This window comes from Mixophyes fleayi, chromosome 7 (assembly GCF_038048845.1).
Source record: "Mixophyes fleayi isolate aMixFle1 chromosome 7, aMixFle1.hap1, whole genome shotgun sequence".
NCBI lineage: Eukaryota > Metazoa > Chordata > Amphibia > Anura > Limnodynastidae > Mixophyes > Mixophyes fleayi.
Genome location: NC_134408.1, coordinates 125,020,760 through 125,034,444, shown reverse-complemented (window position 1 = coordinate 125,034,444; position 13,685 = coordinate 125,020,760). Strand labels below are relative to the sequence as shown.

At 41.1% G+C, this 13,685-nt stretch overlaps 1 protein-coding gene across 1 annotated transcript; it reads right to left on the bottom strand.

The window, feature by feature from the left end:
• Nucleotides 1-250: 250 nt before the first annotated feature.
• On the bottom strand, nucleotides 251-3,534 carry DLX2 (distal-less homeobox 2). Its single transcript, XM_075178661.1, has 3 exons — nucleotides 2,989-3,534; nucleotides 2,449-2,633; nucleotides 251-1,752 (listed from the first exon to the last, which is right to left on the bottom strand). The coding sequence occupies exons 1-3, from the start codon at nucleotides 3,305-3,307 to the stop codon at nucleotides 1,399-1,401; spliced, it is 858 nt and encodes a 285-aa protein (XP_075034762.1). The 5' UTR covers nucleotides 3,308-3,534; the 3' UTR covers nucleotides 251-1,398.
• Nucleotides 3,535-13,685: the final 10,151 nt, after the last annotated feature.

Below are 13,685 nucleotides of genomic sequence, written 5' to 3'. Positions count from 1 at the left end.
TGCTGGCGCCAGGTCTTCGGGGTGGGCGTGGTCCAGTCTGGAAGCCAGAATATTTTCTGATTGATTCACGGCCAGCCCCGCCCACTTCCGAGGCCACAATTGATGGCTGCTCATAAACCCGCATACAAAGTATCACAGCAACTCATTGATAGAACGTTGTGTTCTCCAGAGATATAAACACCTGGGTAACCTGTGTAGTATAAAGGGAGGAAGAAAATAATAATAATAAGGATGATCATTTATTCCAAACAATATTTTATTTTAAATAGCCTCTTCATAAAAGAAAACAAAAAATGACAATATGGATAAATTGTATCCAAAATAAATAACCTTTGTTCATGAAATAAATCAGTAGCATGTTATGGGTGAGAAATTACACAACATAGACTAATAAAAACGAATTTTGCACAGGACATGGGAATGTCTGACGATACTAAAATGTCCATTTTCTGCAGATAACAGAAAGTAAACTGTAAACAGACAATGCCATTTACGATTGAGCGCTGCGTGTTTGTGTTTGTTTTTGATTTTTTTTTTATTAAAAAAGATAATTTAAACACGGGTTCCTTATATCTACATATAAAAATCATCTTTTACCATTAAAAATGAGGTCATCAAAAAGGCACCTAATCCTTTTACAAAAAAATGAAGCTGCATTGCTGATTTTGATGATCCGTAAGAGTTACGGAATATTATGAACTTCTGCGATCGTTCTTGTTACATTATAACATCGTGCTGAACAAGTTACAGTTTCAACTGATGACACAATCTATTTGGCAAAGGTCTAGTATGATTAATCCCTTAAAAAACAACGCCGTTTTGACTCTTTGTTATTAAAATGGGTGCGTAGAAATTGAAATTTCATAGTGGTAAAACAAATAGAGGGTATCTGCGCCTCTCCAGGTGTGGAACTACAAGTCTGAGCATGCTTGCACTTGTAGTTCTACAACAACTGGAAAACCACGGGTTGCAAATAATTGTAGAACTAATGTCAAATCTAATAAGTAAATATAAAGGCATTTCCTGCAAAACAATATTTGTTTTAATCCAATTGCAATCATTTTTTAAATCTCGAATGTAGCCCTGATTGCTCAAATTCATTATTTCTATACCACCACTATTTTTCAATCTATCCACCCTCTTACTGGTGCCGTACAGCACTGATTGCTAGGAGTGTAATTCACTTATATAACGTCAATAAGGGAATGACAACACGATTTCCATACGTTTGTGAGTCCATGGTTGGTCGCCCTGCTGGGTTACAATGATTCATCAAGTCACCAGTATGAACTGAACCTCAGGCCACCTATGATGAGTGACACAGAAATGTTCTCTCCCAGTAATGGGCTGTTATTCCCAGCCTGCTGATTGCTAGTTCATCCCATCCCTTCCCCTGGTCTAGAAGATAGTCCCCGCAGTCACCGCGGCGCTGCTGTGATGGTGAAGGTGATGTTGCTGTTGCTGGAGTAATGAGCTGGACTGGAGATGTGGGGCTGGGTTGGACGTCTGATACCAGGAGTAATTGCCCAGGAAGGCACTGGGGCTGGAGCCAGAGTTGGGGGGTTGGATATTCAGGCCAGTGACCGGCCCCTGCAGCCTCTGATGTGATCCAAAGTCCCAGGTAACTGCTGAGGAAAGGGGGGAGCTACAGGTGGGCGATTCATTGCCCCCGGGGAGCTGGTCTGAGGGGAGCTCCCCGCTTTTCCACATCTTCTTAAACTTCGATCGGCGATTCTGAAACCAGATTTTTACCTAAGGAGAAAAATAGGGAAAATAAATAATTTAATAAAGGTTCTATAGTAAATGAATGTATCAATTTATAATCGCGGCGCACGCAATGTTTATGAGGATTTCCCATAACGCCACAATATTTTGCGGATCATTATGTAACGTATTTTAATAAAAAGCTACATAGCTGCATATTATCGTCTGTTGTATTAACTAAAGCATGAATTTATGAAATAAAAACCCTAACAAACGAATAATTGTTATTTTCCTAATGTCAGTCTTATATATATATATATATATATATATATATATATATATATATATATATATATATATATATATATATATATATATATATGTATGTATAAATTATATAGATGGAGGTTAAATAAATTGTGCTCGTTTGTGTGTATAAATATATGTATATATACTAAAATGTGTATATCAATATGTGTGCATATTATATTAAACAATAAAGTATTATAGTATATATTTTGGACATGATATCGTGTTTATTGAACCGTGCAGTCACATGTTATCAGGCGCACATGCATAACACAGTTATTACTTATAATCTATAATCACTAGTACTATTATATGAAGGTCTGGGCACACATCTACAATACAAAAATATATATGTATATATATATATATATATATATATATATATATATATATATTTATTATATACATGTATATTGTTTCATAGCTAGCGCTGACCTGTGTCTGGGTAAGGCCTAGCGATGCTGCCAGTTCGGCTCTCTCGGGCAGTGCCAGGTACTGGGTCTTCTGAAACCTCCTCTGCAGGGCTGCCAGCTGGAAGCTGGAGTAGATGGTTCTGGGCTTCCGAACTTTTTTGGGTTTTCCGTTGACTATCCTGACCTCAGGCTCACAGTCCTCCTTCTCTGTAAGACATAGGATGATGTTAGAATGGGAGCATAGAAAGACACGGGGTAGCTCACAGACATAACGAATTATTAGTGTACACAGAACGCATTAGCATAATGAGGTCGATGTGCTGCATACATATATTACAGTTATCACAAAGCACCGGTTTGATCTGTCAATGAGGCACATCCATTACTTGCAAATTACAGCTGGTGAAAATAAATGACAGACAAGGTTGAGCTCGCTGTAGTCTTTGGGTGTTTTGCAGAATCAACACATGATGTAACCAGCAGCCCTGTACTGTGCCACACAACAGGAATGGGCATGATGAGTCGATAATAATAATAATAATAATATACTTTGCCAGCTCACCTGGGTCATTGTGTGTAGGGGACGGGCTTGTTCCATAGGGTCCATAGGAGCTGTAAGAGCCGTTATATGCCAGATCATAGGACTTGGCAGCATAAGAGATCCCATTGATACCATTGGCGTGGAACTGGTAAGATCCTAGCTGTCCATAAGGAGAGCCCCCGCCACAGTGCTGCTGCTGGTTAGTGTAATAGCTGCTGTCAGTGGCCGTGGACACTGGAAGAGTGGGGGATTCCTGCGACTTGTGCAGGCTGTGATAACTACTTGAGGTCATTTGGTTTGAATGCATATCTGACACTAAGCTGTCAAACACTCCAGTCATTCTGAATGGGAATAGTTTAAAAGGAACTAGGAGGAACACTTGATGTGAACAGTGGAGCAGTCAGGTCAGCCAGACTGGAGAAGGCGCAGCAGCAGCAGCAGCAGCGATCAGATGTCAGTGCGGAGCTGGCAGGATGCTGGAGACATGATCCCCGCTGGAGAAGTCTGTGCTGAGCGCAGGAGGGAGTGCAGCCGCCGCTCACTGGAGATTGTCTGCTGCTGGCTGCCTCAGCGCCAGGCATTTAACTCCAGTCATGTGACAGCCAGCTACGTCACCTAGCAGCAGCCTATCAGCGCCGACGTGTGGCCTGGGTCTTAGGGTTCTGCCCCAGGACAGGAGCTCCCCCTCCCACATGTTGCTCCTGTGAGCTCCACGGCCTCCTACACAACAGGGAACCATAGGTGGGGGGTGGGGAAGGGAACTTACTCCAGGACCCAGGGCTGCCTAGTTCTTATATGACACTGGCAAGGAAACAAAGTAACATTGGTGTAAAGAACTTTATAGTGACCGTCACACTTCAGCTTGTGCACACATGGAAGGGATGGTGGAGATCTCACTGTTCTAGTGTCACAATTCTGATGCAAAGACAATTGCATTATCTTTCCTGGAGGTTCGGCTATAACTGTATTGCAATAGTAACTACAAGTCTCAGCATGTCTTGCCAGATGGCCTGTGGCTCTCTACAGCAGCTGAAGAGCCACAAGTTGCTATAGTGCTGTTTATGTGATGGAGAAATGATCTCCACTGTATTTGCTTAAGCAGTAAAATCATCATAGAACAGTTTTTGCAATTGGCATCATGTCAGCCTGGACTGCTGTTTATTTTATGAGTTACATAAAATTAATTTATAATTATTGCCTATGATGTAAACCTTGCCCACAACATTTCACATTTCCAACCCAATCCATGCAAATATCATTCACTTCAGATCACTATGATTTCTATACACCACAAGCAAAATGTTAATGATGATTAGCTGTCAAATGTAATAACTTTGGATCTATTTCACATCTTCAGTGTTGGAGTAATGCATTGTGGGTGCATTGATACAACAACTGGAGCAACCTCTTGGGAGTCAGGGAAAAAGTTCACTGGAATTGAAATTTGACTTATTCTATATCCGGTCTTTCTATGAACTTATATACTGTATCAATTCCTTGCACTAGAGAACTTCCTTCACCAGCTGTTACAAAAGGACAAAGTTCTGAAAGTACTTAAAAACAACAATATCAAAAACTTTATGTAAAAGAATCACTTTAATATGTTTGTTTGTTATGTTTACGATCTTGTAATATGCTAACGGATTATTATTTATTTTTTGGGGATTTTTATACATTGTTTATGACATGGTTTTAAAAAATAAAAAGTAAAATAAAAAAATAAAAATTAAATTAAACAAGGAGGTTTCATCTTCAGAGTTATTATATATGAAAAAAATAAACTATTTAGTACAAGGTGAAAATTGGACAATATGCTGAAATCCCAAACAAATAACAAAAGATAATTTTTCTCTGCTACATATAATAGAAACGTTTACACATTATTCCTGTGACACATAATCCACTTATATGTATTGATTTGTGCTTCTTCTGAGTAAAACCATGATATTTACATTTTTCATTTGACAGGCATTGTGGCCTAGTTAAGATGCTTCAAATCACCTGAAAACAGAAGTTATTTAAACTAAAGGTTGGCAGCAGATATCTTCAATATCTGCTGCGGTCCCACTGTTATCGTACACAAAAGCAGTCCCCAAAGGTTTCTATGGAGACTACTATCTAGTGTAATTTACCAAGTTCCAAAAATCAAAGATTTTCAGAGCTTGTGCCCGATGGGTGACTCCATCTAAAGATGGCGTTAGCCATTGAAGCCTACGGGGAGAGCATAGCTGTAGATGGATCTTCGGATCTTCCCTGCTCTCTCCTACGGTTACTATCACAAAGGTGACCACTTTGACCATAATGACCATAGAGGAGATAGGTGCTCACCAGGACAGGCATTTATGGTGACCGTGGTTCCGGCAGAACATTTTACATAAAAGGTCACAATCTTTCATTCTTATCATTGCGATAAGAAATGAAAATGAATGTGTCAAAAATGCAGTTATTGTTGCCCCATTGTTGGGTGTTGTAAAGTCAGATCTATCATGTGTCAATGATACCACGGGAACTACCTTTAAGTGGTATTCTTTTTTTACAGTAAAATGGCCTCTTTTACTAAATAAAAATATGCAGAACAATAATGTACACGTACATTTCACTGAAAATATTGAAAGACAAAACAGTTTATATTTTTACTTTATTTTTGTCCTTGTCACCTAAACACAGTGGGTGCAGCCATTTCTCATACATTCGAAGAGAGATTATCAGGGAAGTCATTGAAGTGTGGTTGTCTTCTGACAAATATTATTGGCTCAGCCCAATAAATGGCGGCCTCCATTACAGGTAGATGTAGAGTGCACTGACCACTACACTAGAAGCTGACCTCTGTATTCAGAAGGATTGTCCGAGAGATACTAACTAGACTTAAAGGAAGCAGCTGTAATCCAGGCCAAAAGGGCAGCTCATGAATTTAGGTTAACCAGAGAACGTGTCACATGATCATTTCACGACCAATAACGTGGTAGCGTTTACTCAGAACATCCCACTCTTTTCAGGTCCACATGGACTCAGGAACAGTGTGGCCGCATTACAGGGGTGGAAAACTGCTCTTTGTCTCTTCATCGTACCACTTTATTTGCAAGCATAAAATAGCGATGATTATTTTATACTGGTAGCATACATTAACCTCTTACACTTATTTATTTTATACAGGTGATTATTAGTTGGGTGCTGAGCCATAGAGATTTCTGGTGATGGGGATCAGGAGGTGGCACAGCAAAATTGATCTGGGAGACCAAAAAAGTCAAATCCTGGTGTGACTATTTTCAGTCTGTTTCTGGATGATCCTTATCTAGAGATCAGATTTTTTAGTGCAAATATATTTAGAATACCCAAAATCCAATCAGACAGTTTAGTGGGGAACTATCACCCATAGGTAATACTATTGAGGAAATACTTTGGTCTATATCGATACAACAGTTGCTTCAATCTTCTTTGTTCCTGGTCACTGTCTGGTGTAAAATGTTGTGAGTTCTGGACATAGTAAGAGCCTGTAGATTGCCCAATGCATATGGTGACACAGGCAGCTATGAAGTATAAATTATCTGTGTAGTCATGTATATGTTATAGTCAGGACCTATTGGATAATATGCCCCTACTTTGTATTGTAATATGGGGTTATCAGTGCAGGTATTTTGTAGTTCACCCCCCCTAGAGTTTATCTGTTCATTCTGCTTGTTGTGTTTGTTTTTTATATCCATTCAAGACCAGGGTTTGCACCTCAATAACTGAACAGTTTTTGCACTTTTGCACTTTATTGGTCTCGCCAGTTAGCAATTTTATACTGACAGGGCTGTAATTTGGTAGTATACTGAATTAAATATATTTTTATTGTATGGGTACTTTTAGCAAGACTGAAAGTAGTGTTAAAACCAGGAGTCTTGGGATGATTTTACATTTTTTTCCACTTTTTTCTCTGCAATTATTATTTTTTTCCCAAGGGAAAACCTGGGGGAATTAGTTTAGATTCCAATATGTCTCCTCTTTCTCAGCACTTATAGATCCAATGCAAATTAGAGCTAATAGTAACTCTATTAATAATGCTTTGCATGGACCAATTGAGGTTTTTCTGCATTTAACAGCGTCTTTCTACCCTGCAAGGAAATTCAAGCGGCGTCATGTGATGACATCATAGCATTTACTGTGACAAATACACACCTGTATAGCACTTCAACAATTACTTTCTGGGACAAGGAACCACTTTGTATGGCCCCTGCTTCCTCTGATGGACAACTTGAACCCCAAAATATGATCTGCATCCCACACTAAGGCTCACCCCTGTCAATATATATATATATATATATATATATATATATATATATATATATATATATATATTTATTTACAGATTAATAAATTTACATTGATAAATTAAAACTGGTTGGGCAGAGTATCAGGAGGGATACTGAGAATTGTGGTGTATAACTCTCCAAAAGAACGATAAAATACATTAAAAAAAAATACACCATTAAATTTCACAATTTCACTATTTTACCATTTTTCTCGCTGTTCATATTTTGAGATCCTGCTCAAGAAATGGAGGCAAATTTTATTTTATCGTTCTAGCGTTTGGGTTTAACTTTCACCCCATTATTTTCTCTACTCCACTTTGGAGAAGTTTCCCCAACATATCAAATGTCCTCTATGAATCCAGACAACAGTGATTCTTCTTCACATTGTAAACGTCATCCTGTGTGAAGCTGACTAATGAACAAATAAGATATTCATTGGCTATTCTGTGACCAATGGCTGCTTTAAAATTGGTGACTGATAATGTTCCTGCCTTAGTCACACATACACTTTTCCACGCTAACAGCTACAATTGTTATTCCTCTACCTTATTTATCAAGTGTTCCCCTCACCTATTAGATTGTAAGCTCATGTGGGCAGGGTCAACTTTAACTTCCATTTCATGTCATTGTGTGAAATGTGTTTGTATTATGACCATTTGGTGTACAGTGCTGCGTAATATGTTGGCGATATATAAATAAAGCATAGTAATAATAATTATTAATCTTAATCACACAGCACATTTTTTAAAATGTGTATTCCAGTAGTTTTACAACAGTTCTGTGTTGTGGCAAAGCACACATTAGGCACCTTATAAATAAAAAATAATACTACTACTACATATACAGAATTATACACAGTGAGTTATATAATAGGGTGCAGGAGAAAATAAATGGTAATCTAGTGAAAATTATCCTTTTATCCCCATTTGACTAAAGGACAGATTTTCTAAATACTATAATAAATCACACAAAAGTTGTGCTATTGTGACGTTTAATAGTAGAAAACACAGAATACAATTAAGACAGACATTACACAGTTGAAATACTTTTCTAAAGCAAAGATAACTAATTTATCTAAGCAGTGCAACATAATTTTTTTGCTTCAACCTGCACCAGTTAGATGACAGTTCTTATAATTGTCCCACAAGGCACCTACAGTATATATAAAAACGTAATACAGAGTGATTCTGTTTCTTCACCAGAGGTTGCTAAAGTCAGATTGCATTGGGCATATTTTTATCTAACGATTCTTCACGAGGATGCACTTCCCTAATATATAATTGATTCACATGGACCAACTTTATGTTTAACTTGTATTATAAATAGAATCTCACCTTATCGTTTTGTTTCCTTTTTAATTACATAGATGGCGTTGCAATAAAAGTACATTTATTTAAGAATATACTGAATTAATATACAATTAATGCCTCCAAATTAACGTCGCTATTTGCACCTCTTTTGCTAAATTTTGTTTTTAATCAAGGGTTATTGCTGTGACATTGCCCACCAGCGCCACCGTGTGGTAAACCGCATTATAATCTCCTGTGTATGAAGACGTTTGATAATCTGACAGAGGCGCCAGTCTCATCATACAACCGGCTGTCCAAAATAATAATTAAAAGCCGCAAAAGTGTTTTCATGCTTACTGTCTGATCGTATTCATAGGAGTCTTACTTGCTGGTACAGGATTGTTATGGGAAAACTAGCTGATTGTGTCAAAATAAGGTCTATGTCTGGTAGCCTCATGGTGCAGAGGATATTACTAGGGGACGCTGTAGGAGGAAGCAAACAACACTTTCATAGGTGCGTTTGAAATATAGACAAACAGAGTGTTCTTCTCCTACACACACAAGTGCACGTTTACCTGGTCCCATAATTGCCCCACTTTAGCATTGGTAAGAACAAGGATTATGGTTATCCTCCAGATATGAAGCCACCAGGAGACAGTACCCACTCAGCTACGTAGGTAAGGATTATAAACCTGTTAGTCAACTTCATGTTGGAAAAATATAAGTGATCTGTGATCTGTGACTCCAATTCATGTGTCTCTGTGACCTAAAAGGCATATCTTACAAAACAATATGCCCGTATGAGTCACTCGAAGGGCCTTATTCATCAAGGCACGCATACTGAGCGCAACGTGCGTTGTTTTAAAACACACGTAAATCGTCTCTCTGCGTACTCCCGAATTCAGCAAGGAACAGAGCTGAACATACGTGTGCTGATGAATACGTGTGCAGGTCTGCTGTGCTCTAAACAAGACACGGCAGGATACGTCCAATACCTAAGTGGATTATAAATTCTCAAATGAATGCACAGAAAAAAGCATATATAGAATCAATGTCACCAGTTATTAATATAGACATTAATCATAGAACAGTAAAAAAAAAGGAAAAAAAAATGAAAAAAAAATCTCTCCATAAAATACATTTATTAGGATGTGTTTAATGTCAACTGAACATAAAATATATATTTACAGTTGCTCCTGACTGCAAACAGATGTTTTAGAGCATGCATTGGAGACTGTCATCACTAGCGATCAGAGCTTAGACCAGCCCTGTAGCTTGAGTTTGGCACATCCCTACAGTACAATGGCTACGGTCGCACGTCCTTTCCCTGTCCCGTTTCCTCCCCGAAATCATAATCTGTAGTGAGTGTCCTTTGAGTACTAAGGAGCGAACAGGACTGCGCTTAATGGCGTATGGTTCAGTTTTTAGCATGCGCAGAGAAATTCTACATACAATACGCTCAAAATCGTCAGCTATGTGCCTTACTGAATCAGGCCCAAAATGTATGTATAGTCAATTTTATTGACTGGGTTATGAATACCTGTTGTATTGGCTTTCTCACAGACTGTGTGTATAAGCAACTTGAATGGGCTACATAGGCAAACCGAGGGGGGGGGGGGGTACCTAGTACCCGGAAACCCTCTCAAAGCCTGGGGCACTGTATAATTGAGGTGGCTGGACCCTGCCCCCGCTTCACATGACTCTGCTTGAAAAGGGAGAGCTGCGTGCACCTAACAGTAGGACACGCAGCATTGCCCATGTATATTATAGGGAGAGGAAGAGTTGGAGATCAGCCAAGCACTGTCTAATATTATAGCAACGCCCCCATGCATGCTGGTCACGCCCACTGGCGGCGTGGTGTGGAAACCCCCCTCTACAAATCCTGCGTTTGCCCCTGGGCTAGGCTAGATGCAACCATTACTCAGTCAGAGCATTAGAAGGTATAAAAGACTTAAGCATCTTATTGCCAGACAAAACATTATAATATTTACAGCACAAAAAAAAACAAAAATAATAACAACAAAATGTATGTGTGAATCTCTCCTCAGTTTATACATCAAGCTTATTTTGAATAATAACCAGCTTCACACATCCTATTACGCTGTACATGCATTGTCAGTATGTGTTTTTTTTTACTAGATCATGTATAGGTTAAGATGTATTTTTTTTAGGGGTATTATAGTTCTTTTTAAAAAAACTATGCAAATAAACTTCTAGTCCATCAAAAGAACTTCAATGCCACCAAGTAACTCACCATTTGTACCATGTCTTTGCTTTAACAAGAGTGTTTGACGTGTTCACCAGTCTCCCATCTCAGATAACGTTTGTGAGTAACTTCACTTACATTAGTTTTTGGAGCCCCTGCGTCATGGGATTGGAGAACTTGTGCATGGTTTTAATGCCTATATGTTAAAAGACCTTATAGATATTTTCCATTTATTTCCATTATAATATTGAAGTTACTCTATATGATATCAAACTGAGCAGACATCGTACTGATCTGCCTTGCACATGAGAGTTATTCCATTTATTTTATACCGATGACTGTGAAGAGACATCCTTCCTTTAAGTTCCCTCATAGAGAATACAAGTGTAAACATTCATGTCATTGCATGTCTTCAGCATGTAACCAGTTTGCGCCCTCTGGCCTCATGTAGAGTTGGACATAAATCCGACTACTAAGTGCAAAAAGCACTTTTTCAAACTGCGCATGCATATGAACCAAGGATCCGTCTCAGTCTGCTCTCATACCGAGAAGTATCTCCCCTTTGCACCCCAGTGTGCTAAGAGAGGCAAAACAGCAAAACAGGAAATTAGTGGGCGTGCCTGGCAAAGTAGCAAAGTAAGGCCATATTAACACTCTTTAAAGGCTATGCTGATGGGATGTAGCTGCAGACGCGGCAGCTTCCCGCCTGCGGCAAGATCCGTGCTGCTGCTTCTGCTGATGATGATGATGATGACCATCAGCACGGGCCTTATAGTTGTAAAAATAAATTGAATAAATTAATAATACAAAAAAGAAAAACCAACAACTTAATCAGCCCTAGTGTTGCCAGCCTAGGCAGGTACTAGCAAAATCGGGGGAACAATAAGATCTTTTCAGCACGGGACTGGTTATACCTAGGAAGGGGTATCCACATATTTTTGCAGGCCCAATCTATCTAGGTAATCCAGCCCCGTGCTGACCAGCCTACGGTTGGTTTGGCATTATCCCACACTGCTGGTTTCCCTACTACAATGCCACCGGACCTGGCTGGCAAAGCCTAGTGCCGTACTAGTAAATTAGAGGGGTCCCCGCACTTTTTGTTCCTATGATTTGCTAGTGTCAGACTAGGCTGGCAGCACTAGGGCTGGTTAATCTGTTTTTGGGGGACATGCTCAGGAGAGGGAACGAGAGATTAGGAGGGTCCTCAGGAGAGGGAGAGATTAGGAGGGTCCTAAGGAGAGGGAGTAGGACAGTAGGAGGGACCTCAGGAGAGGGAGCGAGAGATTAAGAGGGTCCTCAAAAGAAGGAGTGAGAGATTAAGAGGGTTCTCAGGAGAGGGAGTGAGAGATTAGGAGGCTCCTCAGGAGAGGGAGTGAGAGATTAGGAGGGTCCTCAGGTAAGGGAGGGAGACAGTAGGAGGGTCCTCAGGAGAGGGAGCGAGAGATTAAGAGGATCCTCAGGCGAAGGAGCGAGAGATTAAGAGGGTTCTCAGGAGAGGGAGCGAGAGATTAGTAGGCTCCTCAGGAGAGGAACGAGAGATTAGGAGGCTCCTCAGGAGGGAGCGAGAGATTAGGAGGGTCCTCAGGAGAGGGAGGGAGACAGTAGGAGGGTCCTCAGGAGAGCGAGTGAGAGATTAAAAGGGATACTCAGGAGAAGGAGCGAGAGATTAAGAGGGTTCTCACTAGAGGGAGCGAGAGATTAGTAGGCTCCTCAGGAGAGGAACGAGAGATTAGGAGGCTCCTCAGGAGAGGGAGCGAGAGATTAGGAGGGTGCTCAGGAGAGGGAGTGAGAGATTAGGAAGGTCCTAAGGAGAGAGAGCGAGAGATTAGGAGGGTCCTCAGGAGAGGGAGCAAGAGATTAGGAGGGTCCTAAGGAGAGGGAGCGAGAGATTAGGAGGGTCCTCAGGAGAGGGAGCGAGAGATTAGGAGGGTCCTAAGGAGAGAGCGCGAGAGATTAGGAGGGTCCTCAGGAGAGGGAGCGAGAGATTAAGAGGGTTCTCAGGAGAGGGAGCGAGAGATTAGTAGGCTCCTCAGGAGAGGAACGAGAGATTAGGAGGCTCCTCAGGAGAGGGAGCGAGAGATTAGGAGGGTCCTCAGGAGAGGGAGGGAGACAGTAGGAGGGTCCTCAAGAGAGGGAGCGAGAGATTAAGAGGATCCTCAGGAGAAGGAGCGAGAGATTAAGAGGGTCCTCAGGAGAGGGAGCGAGAGATTAGGAGGGTGCACAGGAGAGGGAGTGAGAGATTAGGAAGGTCCTAAGGAGAGAGAGCGAGAGATTAGGAGGGTCCTCAGGAGAGGGAGCGAGAGATTAGGAGGGTCCTCAGGAGAGGGAGCGAGAGATTAGGAGGGTCCTAAGGAGAGAGCGCGAGAGATTAGGAGGGTCCTCAGGAGAGGGAGCGAGAGATTAAGAGGGTTCTCAGGAGAGGGAGCGAGAGATTAGTAGGCTCCTCAGGAGAGGAACGAGAGATTAGGAGGCTCCTCAGGAGAGGGAGCGAGAGATTAGGAGGGTCCTCAGGAGAGGGAGGGAGACAGTAGGAGGGTCCTCAAGAGAGGGAGCGAGAGATTAAGAGGATCCTCAGGAGAAGGAGCGAGAGATTAAGAGGGTCCTCAGGAGAGGGAGCGAGAGATTAGGAGGGTGCACAGGAGAGGGAGTGAGAGATTAGGAAGGTCCTAAGGAGAGAGAGCGAGAGATTAGGAGGGTCCTCAGGAGAGGGAGTGAGAGATTAAGAGGGTCCTCAGGAGAGGGAGCAAGAGATTAGGAGGGTCCTAAGGAGAGGGAGTGAGAGATTAGGAGGGTCCTCAGGAGAGGGAGTGAAAGATTAAGAGTGTCCTCAGGAGAAGGAGCGAGAGATTAAGAGGGTTCTCAGGAGAGGGAGCAAGAGATTAGGAGGGTCCTAAAGAGAGGGAGCGAGAGATTAGGAGGGTCCTCAGGAGA